This window comes from Cricetulus griseus, chromosome 4, assembly GCF_003668045.3.
Source record: "Cricetulus griseus strain 17A/GY chromosome 4, alternate assembly CriGri-PICRH-1.0, whole genome shotgun sequence".
Taxonomy (NCBI): domain Eukaryota; kingdom Metazoa; phylum Chordata; class Mammalia; order Rodentia; family Cricetidae; genus Cricetulus; species Cricetulus griseus.
The window spans coordinates 58,325,637-58,339,330 of NC_048597.1; the positions used below are offsets into that span (position 1 = coordinate 58,325,637).

The following is a 13,694-nucleotide window of genomic DNA, read 5'->3' on the forward strand; positions in this document are numbered from 1 at the left end:
CATTAAATAAATTGATCTTAAAAAATTTGTGCTCTAGTTTTCAGTCTTCTAGACTATGTTACCATGTTGCTTTCTAAAACTTGTCTCTTGGCTCTAGTTATGGTTTCTGTAGTACTTTAAAATTCCCTGTACCAAGTGCTTCAAATATTAAGTATTTGTGTGTGTGTGTATAATTCATAAGCTGTGAGCTGTTCATCACACTTTCCCTTTCTTGTAAATATTAATAGTCACTAGGATTATCTTATAGGAACAATGAAAAACTCTATTCCATTGGTTGGAGAGAGAGCTCAGTCAGTAAAGTGCTTGCCTTGCACATATGAGGACCTGAATTTGATCTCTTATATTCCCCCACACAAATGCCAGGTGCACTGAAGAGGGGGAGATAGGTAGGTCCCTAGGGCTCAATGGCCAGCAGCTGGTCTAACCCAGTTTGTGAGTATAAGAGACTTTGTCTCAAAGGAGTTGGGCAGTGCCCTAAGGATGATCCCCATGGTTGTCCTCTGGACTCTACCTGCATCTACATATATGTGCATGCACACTAGAGCACATGCGTGGACTCCCCAGATACGCACACATATATGTCATTACCTTTAGGCGCCTAGTTGAGGTTCTGGTTGGTGTTTGATGTGCGTTTCTAATGGTAGCGGAAGGAAGATCGTGTCAGACAAACACATCTTTGTAATTCCATTTCTGCTATCTATGATGTATTATGCTTTCTTTAAGCAAGTAGCAAATGAAGAGAAATTTGTATTGTCTTTTCTAAGTGTTTTATAAATCCGATGATGTAAGAATGTCACCCAGAAGCAGATAAATATTGGGGAACCTGAACTTCAGAGATTCCTAGGCTCCATAAGGTTAATAACTGAAGGGAACAGTCTCCCCGATCCGATAGCAGCATTTACTACTACTACTATATTATTAGTAGTAGTGTTTCTAGAGAGCACTGTCCTAAGATGGGCCAGATCAAAAGAAAAAATACCTTTTGAGGACCTCAGAAGCATGACAAGTTTGCATTTTTATATGGATGTCTTCCCGTTATTTAATAGAACTGTTTTTCTCAAGCTATGTAAGATAGACAACCTATACATTTTTATTAACAGAGTTCACCCTCCTCAAATGAATTTACAAACAATGTTCTATTTACATTCAGAGATTGTCTCCATTGCATGTCATCCATGTGGCAGGGTGCACCACTTGGTTGTGTGTAGGAATTTCCTCTAACACTTCTAACCGGCTGCCTGTCCCCAAACCAGAGCCTTGGAAGTTCTTCCTTTTCTGGTCTGTTGATTTGCATTCAGCGGCACACCACTTTATTTTATTTAGATGCTTACTTAACAAACTCTCTCAATGAAAAAGGTGATACACTTTTAAGTGTCAAGAAAACGCACCCACCCAGTAAACGGCCTAAAACCCCCAAAGTGTCTTCGGGGCTCTTTCTCAGCTTTGGAGAAATAATTAAAAATTTGAAAATAGAAATTCAAAGCACCTAAATATAATTTCTAGTAATTTGTATTACTGTCAATGAAAAGGTAGAATCTCTATCTGCTAATAGATTAATAACTAATGTTTATATTAAAAAGTCATCTCATATAAAACTAATTTAAAAATAACTCAAGTACTGTTCACTTTTCCTGCTTGTGAGAAGTCTTGCTTTCTTTATGAATGGCTTTTGGCTGTGATTTTTTTTTGTTATGTCTTTAGTTCTTTTTATTATTTTAATAAATTAGAATTAGTGCATATGACTTGCATTGCCAGCCATTTTTCTAAAGAAGATTGTGAGCAAATTGTTTTCCTAATAACTTAACAGTGATGAGGATAGCCATTTAAACAGTTGGTGAAATGGGGGGATTGTTCATATATGGTAGCACGCTCTTCGCCTGAGAAGTAAGAATTCTTATATGAGATAAAGCTTGTGATAAAGTTTATGATAACGTTTGATACAGTTCTAAGTGATTAGTCTGTTTTGCTGATCAGATCAAACATTTGCTGAATTAGCTTTTAAAAGGTTGTAAAAGAAAGCACCATTTATCTTAATATAAATGGACATTTTATTTGTAGTTTACATTTTCTTTATCATAAAAGTAGAGATTTGAGGGAAAAATATTATTTTAGCACCTCAAAAAAAAAACACGTAAGTTTGTACTTTTAAAATCGTTATGGCCTTAGCAGGAAGAAATAAAAGCTTTTGTTAAGATATAAAGTTATGACATAAAATGAACCAAAACATAGCTAATTTATTTCCCTAACCTGTGATTTTTCAGATTATTCTTAGTTTTTAGAAGTTTTCTCACATGCCTCAGTTTATGAAAACAAAGCAGTGCACTTCTCCAAACACCATCACCCGACATGGGTGTCTAGTTTCATTTCCACCCCCAGAATGACTGCGTGTGCGCCATCTTTAATCTGTCTGTCTTTATCTAGACGCTGGTTCTCCATACAGAACAATCAGTTGGTTTACCAGAAAAAGTTCAAGGTATGTGCTTTGTTAAGCAATACAGTGAAAACTGGGGAGTTCCGGTTTTAGTTCTTTGTCTCTTTGTCTTCTTGGTGAACACCAAAGTTCATTAATATCCATATGCAAAACCAAAATTATTGGTTTTATGTTTGGATAGGTACAACAAGTGGAATGGAGTGGAGGCTATTAACCCTAAATCCTTAAAGGCTGAGTGATTTGATTCTGAATTCTTTTTGAAAAAACGATCTATTTTCATTTGTGTGTACATGTGTGTCAGAGTGCAGCTTTGTGCATGTGACTGCAATGCCCCCAGAGCCATCAGAATATTATCTTAAGGCATGATCTCCCTATGCAGTCTTGACTGGCCTGGAACTTGCTCTGTGTCCCAGGCTGGCCCCCAACTGGCAGAGATCTGTCAGCCTCTGCCTCCTGAGTGTTGGGATTAAAGGCGTGCGCCACCGTGCCCAGCATTGTTTTTACTATCTTTAATTATGAGAATGTATGTGTCTTTGTACATGTGAGTGCAGGTATTCACAGAGACCACTGGTGTTTGATACCCCTGGAGAGGGAGTTCCAGGTGGTCATGGGTGCTGATGTGGGTACTGTGACCCTATTCTGGTCCTCTGTGAGCAGTGAGGACCCTTAACGGCTGAGCCATTTTTTTTTTAGTCCTTCGATTATGAATTCTTCCTTTTTAAACAGCTTTTTCTTTTTGCTTCTTTGAATGTGTATGGGTATTTCGCCTGTATGTATGTCTCTGTACCATGTATACAAAGGCTAGAATATATGTATATATGTGTGTGTGTATATATATATTATATATATATATATATATATATATCTTGAGTGTGGATTTGTACACTTGAGTGCAGTGCCTGGGGAGGTCAGAAGAGGGCATCAGACCTCCTGGAATTGGAGTTAAGAGGCAGCTGTGAGCTGCCTGACCCTAACCCTGTCCTCTGTCAGAGCACTATACACTCTTAACCACTGTGCCATCTCTCCAGCTCCAATTCTGAAATTTTAATTCCTAGCTTTAAGATGTTTTGTGTACTAGGATTACTACCTTCATTTTATTAAGTCCTTTTGTTAATTATGTGGCAGGACTAACTCTGACATCCCATAGTAGTAATATTTTGAGGCTGCAGACAGTTTGTCTTTTAGAACACATTATCTTAGGACCAATGGTGATAGTGTAGAATGCTTTAAAATGATAAAAGTCAAAATGTACACTTAATAATGTAGATAGCAACCCTATACTTTGTTACTGATGTGTTTATGTGTTTGTTTTCTTGGCCTCATTTCAAGGTAAGGGGTTTAATGTATTGGAAAGGTGTCCTGGGATGGTTTGTGAGAATGCTAGACACTGGGAAGAAAACCATTTGTTAATTAGTAGTGTGCTTTTCACTTTGCCTTTGAGTGATGGTCTGTGCACCATGACCATCTGATACCCAGTTGGCCTGTGAGATGGCCACACTAATTACAGGTTCATGCGAACCTTGTAGCTAATCCATTGGTGCTTTCTTCTGGTTTTTGCACAAGTATTTTAATTAGGGAGTGGTAAAATCTTTTTCTTTCTTGTAAGAATTTCAAGAAGAATATACCAATTTCTTGTTTCTTGTTGGGCTATTTAAAACATGATTCATTAAAGACTTCTCTCTGGGGAGAAAGTAGCTTTTCTGTGTGTGAGTGGGACCCCAAAGAGTAATGGGCATCAGTGGGATGGAAGAGGGCCAACAAGGAGATAATACTTTTTACTTGTTGGCCAATTGTGGGCCAGTCCTTTCTCTAAATGACTGCATTTAATTTGCATACAGTATTTTGATGAGGCACATTAAATGGACAATTTGGAACTGCCTCCATGAGTTCTGGGCCTTCATAGCTTCTATCTATAGCAACAATATGAGAAAACAGAGATCTCTACATGAGGCCATTGTTGGGGGTGTATTTGGGGGTTACTGTTGCTGGCAGTGCTGGGAGCTGGGCTGCTAACACTGAGCTTGCTTCCTTGCTGCAGGACAGTCCCACCGTGGTAGTGGAGGACCTCAGACTCTGCACGGTGAAGCACTGTGAAGACATAGAGCGCCGCTTCTGCTTTGAGGTCGTCTCTCCAACGAAGTAAGACGTTTGGGAGAATTTGAGAGTTGTTTTCATGTTTCCATAGTTTGTCCCAAACATCTTTCCAGACTTGAGAGCTCTGACTTACAATTTATCAGTGTAGCAGAAGAATTAATGGTTTAAAATTAATTCCAGTAGCAACTATAAATGCTATATCCAAGTATTTATGTAACTTCTCTCCATGTGTCGTATTCTTTAAAATCTGTAGAAATTGCTATTTATTTACTTAGTGGGGCCATGAGCATGTTAGGAAAGCACCTACTACTGAGCTCTGTCCTTCCTGGAAACTTATTTATGTGTCCCTTATGTAAACATTTATGTGAAAACCTGGTGGCCTTTTTTGTTTGTATCTTGGTGATAGTGAGAATTGAACTCTGGGCCTTGAACTTGGCATTCTCCTGTCTCAACCTCTTGAGTAGCTGGGATTACAAGTCTCTGGCACCAAACCTAGTCCATGTGAAAATTTTTTAGATATTATGTTGAATTGAAAGTGTGTGACAGATGAAATTTGTAATGTTCTGCTTACATGGTGGGGAGAAAAGGAGGAAGGGATGGAGGGAGAAGGAATATGAGAGAACACACACACACACACACACATGCATGTATACACACACACACACACACACACACACACACACACACACACTTTTCCCCTTCTGAGAGGATTTCCTTATGTAGTCTGATCTGACCTCGTATTGCTCTGCAGTAACTCAGGCAGGCCTGGGACTCAACATTCCCAGCCTCGAGAAGTGGGATTACAGGTGTGTACCACTGTATTTGGCTCATTAACATTGGGATAGGTCCTTTGTCTTTAAGTGATAATTTTGTTTCATTTGTACCTTGATTTTGTCGAAATCATACTTTGCCCTACAGATGGATGAATGTTGACAACTTCTTTCAACTAAAATTTTTCTTTACTAAAGAGTATTACTGGGCAGCTAGAGACATGGCTCATTAGTTAAGAGCACCAGCTGCTCTTCCAAAGGACCAGGGTTCACTTTCCAGAGCACACATCGATGGCTCACAACTGGTCTCATGCCTTCTTCTGGCCTTTGGGGACCACACACACACACACACACACACACACACACACAACACACACACCACACACACACACACACACACACACGCACACACACACACAGTGTACAGACTTAATATTCGGCAAAACACTAATACACATACAATTTTTAAAAATGTACTGAATAGCATAGTGAGAAAAACTAAAATGTATGGATTTTTTCCCCCCTTCTGATTTATTGTTTGACAAAATGATGCTACTTCCTTGTAGAAGTTGTATGCTACAGGCAGATTCTGAAAAGCTTCGCCAGGCCTGGATTAAGGCTGTGCAGACCAGCATTGCCACTGCTTACAGAGAGAAGGGCGATGAATCAGAGGTTAGTAGAGGTGTTGTCAGTATCCTGGGATATGCTGCTAAATGAATTAAATTTTACTTGTAGCATGTGGCTATGGCATCCTTTTTATGGAACATTATTTTATATAATTGAAATGTTTTAAGATTTTAGATTTAAGTCCTTTTTGTTTACTTTTTTTGTATGTTCTTCCTCGCTCCCTTCCTTACTTCTTTCCCCTGCTTTCCCTACCCACCTTTCCCCCCTTTTTATAGCCTCTCTCTTATTCCTCCGTTCTTGTCGGATCATGTAGCCCAGGCTTGCTTAAGACTCACTGAGTAGCTGACAGGGACCTTGAATTTGCGATCCTCCTGCTTCTCCTTCCTGAGAGCTGGGGTTACAGGCGTTCACCACCACACCTGATTTCATACCGCACTTGGGACCAAGCTCGGGGTCCTGTGCATGCTATGCAAGCACTCTTCTAACTGAGCTGTATCTCCAGCCCTTTCCTATTCTTTTCTTTCAGCATCCAAACATGTCTTTATTTTAATATTTGAGTATATATCCTAGATTGAAATGAAGTGAACCCATATTAATGGGTTTCTCCTAAATATTTTGATATTTTTCATTAATAATGAAATTTTGTGAGTTTACAATTTTATGTAGTTTGAAACTAACACGAAGTAAAATGCAAAGAAGGAAAGCCATGTTGCCTCTTAGTTGAAAGCTTCCCAAAGAATCAGCAGATTCTTTGGCCAGACCATGATTGAAGCCTTGAGAAAAATGAAACTGTTCTTGGGTCTTTAGATGTGGGCTGAGGCATAGACTCAGTGATAGATTGCCAGTAGGAATGTTTTCTAAGTTATATTTCAGAGGTTGTCATGGGCAACTTGGGACTTCCAGGAGCAGATGAGATTAGAAGCTTCCTAAGCAAGCACTGGGGGAACTCCTTATTCTAGGCAGTTAGCCTCAGAGAAGGGATTTCTTCAGTCTATCATTTACCTGGACGTTGTTGAATACAGATGATGAAAATATTGGCAAAGGGCATGTTGCTGAAGAGAGCCCTGAATATTGTATGTTACCTGAATCTCCTCTCCCTTCTGGGCCAGTTACCCTTACACGTTCAGTGTAGTATAGTTATTAACCTGGAATTGTCTTAACACGGTCATATTTTAATGTTCCTTTCTTTCTATTGACCCGTATATTTCTCCTTATTGAATTAAGAGCTTGAGGACTTCCTTCAGTATTTTCCGGAAAGTGGGGCATTTGAGAGTCTATGTTCTCCTAAACAGTGGCTTATTCTGAAAGGCAGCTATGCTCACCTCTATATCACCAACGCAGATAACAGTGGTTTTGTTCTGTTGTTACATTTGTTTGATAGTTTGGCTAGGTATAGAAGTTGTAGGTTGGAAACAGTTATCCTTAAGAAACAACATTATGACGGGGTGGTGGTGTCACACCCCTCTAATCCCAGCACTGGGGAGGCAGAGGTAGGCGGATCTCTGTGCATTTGAGGCCAGCCTGGTCCACAGAGTGAGTTTCAGGACAGCCAGAGCTGCACAGAGAAACCTGGCCTCGAGGGTGGGTCGGGAGAAAAGAAACAGCATTAAGTTGTTTCTTCTGCTCTTGTGTTTTAGTTTTAGGGTTGCTTTTTTTTGTTTTGTTTTGTTTTGTTTTTTGTTTTTTAGTTGCTGACCTTTCCTATTTCTTCTCTGCAATTCTCTCTTTCTGGAACTTCTGAATTAATGTTCTTTTCTTTTTTTGAATATTGCTGAACAGCTAACATCTGTCTAGTTTTCAATAATTCATTTTTGTTCACTGAATGTTTATTGAATCTGTTATTTTGTCACAATGTGATATTAGAACTATTATTATTAACTTTCACTTCTTGCAAAAAAAAATTGTCGTTGTCTAAGTCACGTCCCCAAACAAATTGTGTGAAAACCAGGCATCAATATTTTTATTTTTTATAATCTTTATTATTCTTTAGAAATTTGTTTCAGTGTATATTGATCATATCCACCCACTGCTGCTTCTCTCTAGCCCTCCATGCAGACCACCACCTATCTTTCTTTCCTCTTTTTATCTTTGTTGTTAACAATCCTCTGAGCTAATTAGTGCTGCCCGTATATACATGGGTGTGCGGCTAACTCCTGAGGCACATCCCCACAGAATGATTTTCCTTCCCTCTGCAGCCATCAACTGCCAGTCTCTCCTGGTAGGCTTGGGGCCTCATGGTCTCATCCATCATCCATGTGAGAATTTTGATTGGCTTGATCTTGTACAGGTCTTCTGGTGGTAACTACAGTTGCCATGAGTTGATGCAGTCAGCAACCATGCCTTGTCCAAACACTATCACTTCACGGCTCTCCCTCCTGTCTGCCAGCTCTTAGATGGTCCCTCTCTTCTTCCCTGAGCCTTGGATAGTGGGTGGTTGAAACAGATGAGCCATCCACAGTTGAACACTCAGAGTTCCTTATCTTCAGCACTTTGAGCAGTAGTGAGTCCCTGCGTTAACCACTACTCACTGCAAAAAGAAACTTATCTACTGAATTGAGAGTAGCACCAAAACATCAGTAGTGGATAAACATTTAGAATATAGTTTGACAGTATGACCGTGTAGCGGAACAGTAAGGGTAGGTTCCCCCTATGGCCTGTGATCTCCACAGTCATAGGCTTTTGACCAGGTGTACAGTACCAGGCATGAAATCCCTTTTTGAAGCAGACTTTAGATGCACATAGAAAGCAGTTGGTTGACCTGTAACCATTATGCCATTATTGTACCAGTGGGAGCATCTTTCTGATGAGTCGGTGTTCTTAGTATGCAGGTTCCAGTGCTGGGTAAGACTATTGATGTCTCTTCTCTCCCCAGCAGCTTCTGGCACTGTGTAAGGCAGCCAGCAAGGAGAGAGTTTCCTGGTCAGTTTGAGGTTGATCTCTCTGTGCCCCGCATCCAAAGTGAGTGGTGTCTTCAGCAATAGGGTCTTACCATCTAGTTACTGTGGGCAAACAAGAGCAGTGGCCACAGCCTGTGATATTTGGGGTGCCTCTGGGCCTTCCTGACCAATAACTCTTATGGAAGTATCCTGAGTCAAATTAAAAAAAAAAAAAAAATCCCGTTAGTTAATCCTGTAGACAGCTAACTTAAATACTGCTTTAGATGCTGTCTTGTAATGTATCAGTGATTTTAAGTTAAGACTATACACTAAACACCTAGTTAAGATTTTCTCGTAAGTTTGGACTATGTTGAGTAATAGCCATATATCCAGGATCTTTTTCCTAGAGAAAATTCACTGATGTCGCCCACAGGCATAAGGAATCAGCTGGGTGTCTCTGCGCTCACTGTGTGCACCTTCACTTGGTCTCCTGCCTTTGATCTCTTAGCTGAACCCCGTCTAGAGACTCTGATTTACTCCTCCAGAGAGAAAATGTCAGTTCATTTTCATTTACGTGCAGAGTATTCCCTTTCTGGCCTGGGGTTGGGGAGAGAGCCTTGGGATATAACTGTTCCTGACCAATCATGCCTTCATTAGCGCTCAACATCCCTATTCGGAGCAAAAACATGAGCATTTCAAGGAAAATTGGGAATGAACCAACATGATTTCTGCCTTTAATATTGATACCTTTGTTAACTTTACATTTCGGATACATTCTGATAAGCCAGATCTATTTTTAAAAATTGTGAAATCTCCAATGTCCATAGAATTTCAGTATGAATATGTTCTTCTCCTTGAGTAAGTTACTAGCGGGCCACCTCATCCTCAGCCCTCTCCCTTAGCCTAAGAAGAGATCGCTTGCATAATCATGGTACAGACATCAAAGTGGAATATGAGCTTGATATATGACTACCATTTAATCCCCAAATGCATTCATGTGTAAAAAACAAAATGATAAAAGTTGTCATGTTGCCCTCAGAGAAGTTAGTTCCTCAGGGTTAACCTGACCTTTGACCTTAGATGTTTTGAAAATTACAGACTAAGCTATTCAGCTGGGTCTGACATGTTTGGCAAGAACCTTGTATGTATACTGTGTTCTCAGGCTGTCCTTTCAGGTGCCACATGGTTTTACCTGCTCCATTTTCCCAATGTAAGGTACTCTTATAACCTTTGGGTAGTAAGTATTTTGTGGGGAAGTACTTTAAAATTGTGTAAATATTCTGTTCCTCCCAGTTGAATTTTACTTTATGACAAAATTTTAACTGTTTCTGTGTGCTTTTATTTTATTCATTGTGTTATAATCCATTACTTCCATTATTTTTTTGTGTGTGTCTCAAATTGTCTCATGTCTGTCACATGCAGGCATCCTCTGCCTCTTTGTAGGACCTGGAAGCCTGCATAAGGCTGCGCTGTTTAAGTGGATACTGGCCCTATTTTCCCAAGACACTGGGAATTTCAAGTCCCTGTGCTTACCTTGTCTGCTGAGCCCTTCCTAATTCTGTGTTTTCAGTAAAGACAAACAAGAATTGGATTCTGTTTCCAGTGCTTCTGGGCTCCACACTGGCTTGTACAGAGTGGAATGTTTTTAATCATGGAAGACTTTACACTATATCTTTAATTGCTTAAAATCAAGAGCCACATCTTTGAATTTGGTTGATTATTGCTTTGTGCAGCCCAATGCTTATTAAATACTCTATTATTAGTGTGATTGTGTACTTAAAAAAAATAGCTTTTTGCATATTGTTTTTTGGTTTTGGTTCACTGTAAAGATGGTATATTTCCTAGCATTTCACTGTGGCAATAGTATAGTCTTTCTAGTTATTAACTGTAGTAATTAAATTAACTCCTTTGGGGAATGTGGCATAAAATACTTTATTCTTTTTGTTTTCTTTCTCCTTTCAAGAGGGCCTTCCTGTGCAGCCCAGGCTGTCTCTGAGCTTGTGACACTCTTGCCTCAGCCTCCAAATGTTGGATTTTGTCTTATTATTGAGTCTTAATAATATTATGTCTCCCACTCTGTCTTTGCCTTTCTCTTTGTCCTCATCTCTTGTTCATATGTTCAGTGTCAGTAATCATGTAATTGTAAATGTATACGTTTGTCCTGCATTGATGAAGCCTATTCATAAGAACCCCAGTCTTTCCATTTTCAGTCTCCAGTGCCTAGAATAGTGCCTATCCAAACAGATGTTTAATTTATGGGCTAGAAGCATTTGCTTGTGGTATATAGCATGCAGCATGTTCTTACAGTTCTTTACAAAAAGCATTAAAATTACCAAACAATTCTTGTTTCTTTTAGAAGCTGGATAAGAAATCGTCTCCATCAACAGGAAGCCTAGATTCTGGGAATGAGTCAAAAGAGAAGTTATTGAAAGGAGAAAGTGCACTGCAGCGTGTCCAGTGTATCCCTGGCAACAGCAGCTGCTGTGACTGTGGTCTGGCAGACCCTCGGTGGGCCAGCATCAACCTGGGCATTACCTTGTGTATTGAGTGCTCTGGGATTCATCGGTAGGTATGCTCACCCAGAGTGAGAGAGTTCCTTTGGGGTAAATACATGTTGTAAATTATTGTGTTTTCTTGTTAGTGGATCTTTCCCAGTTTCCCGATTTAACTAGTAGTTTATATTTGCACATTTTATAGAGTGGATAATTTTAATTTTAAAGTGTTTTGAGGACTTTGGTTCATCATTAACCAGAGGACCCGTATATGTTTACATGTGGGAACCTCTCTCTCTCTCTCTCTCTCTCTCTCTCTCTCTCTCTCTCTGTGTGTGTGTGTGTGTGTGTGTATAGATATGTAAATAGTGACTTGATAACTTTTATTAAAAATAATGCCATCTTTTTTCCCCATGTAGGAGTCTTGGGGTTCATTTTTCGAAAGTACGTTCTTTAACCTTAGACACTTGGGAACCTGAGCTTTTAAAGGTAAGATAAACATTTACATGAAATATTTCACAGGGACTGTAGATCTCCTCTAGCTGAGATGAACTATCATAGCGCAGTGGGGAAGTTGAAGACTGAAGTAGAGAAGAAGATGGACCAGAAGTAAAGTCTAAAAAGTTTGACAGCATTGAATGAGGCATTAGTAGGTGTCTGGTGGTAGACAGAACTCAGGCACAGGGTGAGTCCTTAAGTGATTGCAGTGAGTGCTGTGTTTGATGGATTATACTATTTCTATAAAGTGGGAGTGAGGGTCATTTTTTAAAGAGGTCTAATTTTAATGTTCTGTCCTTTTTAATTGGCCAGTGCTTGCTGCTATACCTAACTTCATTGGTGCTTTATTGTCTAACCTCTTGCCCAACCGTGGGCCTAAGCACAGTCAGTAGTTGTGATATATAGATAGACATGTAATGAATAGGACTTTTATATAGAAGTTTATTGTTATTATTTTTAATTACGCGTATGTGTCTGAGCCTGTGTATGGATGTGTGCACTAAGTGCAAGTGCCTGGCAGAGGGCAGAAGTCTAAGGTCCCTGCAGCCAGTGTGAGCTCTGAGTCCTGAGCTTGGGTCCACTGCAAGAGCAGTGCAAGTCCCTGAACCACTGAGCCATCTGTCCAGTCCAGTTTTCAATATAGCTATATATGTATGTATGTATGCATGCTGGCATGCATGTATGTATAGATGTATAGATGAATGTATGTATGTATGGATCAATGGCTAGATGGATGGATGGGTGGATGGATGGATAGATGATTTCTGTTAGGTACCTGTTATAGGAGTGATAATGTTCTGATGAAGAATAGCAGGTGGGTAATAATTTTATTCTTTGGCCCATTTTTAACTTTAAAGTTTCTTTGTGAAATGAACAGTTTATAATATATACAGAGGAATTAGTTAATTGTACCCACTGTAAGGACTTTTAAAGTTCAGCTTAATTTTAGGACTTTTAATTTATAGCTTGCTTTTTTTGTTTTCCTGCCAAATAGCTTATGTGTGAATTGGGGAATGATGTTATAAATCGTGTTTATGAAGCTAAACTAGAAAAAATGGGAATAAAGAAACCACAGCCTGGACAAAGGTACTGTTGTCTTAATGTGATACTCTCTTCCCTAATCAGAAATACAGTATGACTCTGTTCTATCACAATGGACATAAAACATTGTGATGGAGTGTTTGGAAGTCATCAATATTACTTCTGTTTAAATGTGACCGTGTCTGTCTTCAGTATATTAGATCTATATATCTTATTGTAGGTATGCTCATTAGACCTATACACCTCACTGGGCAGTCAACCATTTGTAGTCTTTAGATAACAAGAAATTGTAAAAAAACAAAACAAAACTCTACGTAGAAATGTAAAGGTCTTTTGCCATAAAAGTGGTCCAAAGTTCTGTTAGTGGTGGGCATTTAAAAGGAAGCATGGCTAAATCTCAAGCATTAGTTTGGTTTCTTAACATCTGTGTTCAAAGCAGGGCATGGCAGTGCTTGCTTGGAATCTCAGTGCTGGGGAGGCAGAGACAGGGTAGAGGGGGGGGAGGGGTGTCCCTTGGACTTGCTGGCCAGCTAATCTCAATGAACTTGTAAATTCCAGATTCAGTAAAAGACTGTCTCAAAAAATAAAGTAGAGAGTAACTGAAGAAGACACCTCTGGGCTCTACGTTCCAGTCTGTGCACACTAGCACACACACACATGTACATACACAAACATGTACAGATTGTGTGCATGTGTGCACATGCACAAGTGCAATCACACACACACACACACACACACACACACACACACACGAGTAATGTTTTTGCTAATGTCTCAAAGATCAAGTTTCTACTATCTGAATCATTTTGCATGATCTGACTTAGTTCAGCAAATGTTGATCACACACTTGGGTGGCATTGTGAGG

At 39.5% G+C, this 13,694-nt stretch overlaps 1 protein-coding gene across 2 annotated transcripts in view; it reads left to right on the forward strand.

The window, feature by feature from the left end:
• The window catches only part of Acap2 (ArfGAP with coiled-coil, ankyrin repeat and PH domains 2), a 91,182-nt gene that overhangs the window by 58,179 nt on the left and 19,309 nt on the right, over nt 1-13,694 (forward strand). For both annotated transcript variants that reach the window (XM_027412887.2, XM_027412888.2), the window contains 6 exons: nt 2,422-2,473; nt 4,470-4,570; nt 5,862-5,967; nt 11,155-11,363; nt 11,710-11,779; nt 12,783-12,874. In XM_027412887.2, the coding sequence (XP_027268688.1) occupies nt 2,422-2,473; nt 4,470-4,570; nt 5,862-5,967; nt 11,155-11,363; nt 11,710-11,779; nt 12,783-12,874 (630 nt within the window). The remainder of the gene's footprint in view (nt 1-2,421; nt 2,474-4,469; nt 4,571-5,861; nt 5,968-11,154; nt 11,364-11,709; nt 11,780-12,782; nt 12,875-13,694) is intronic.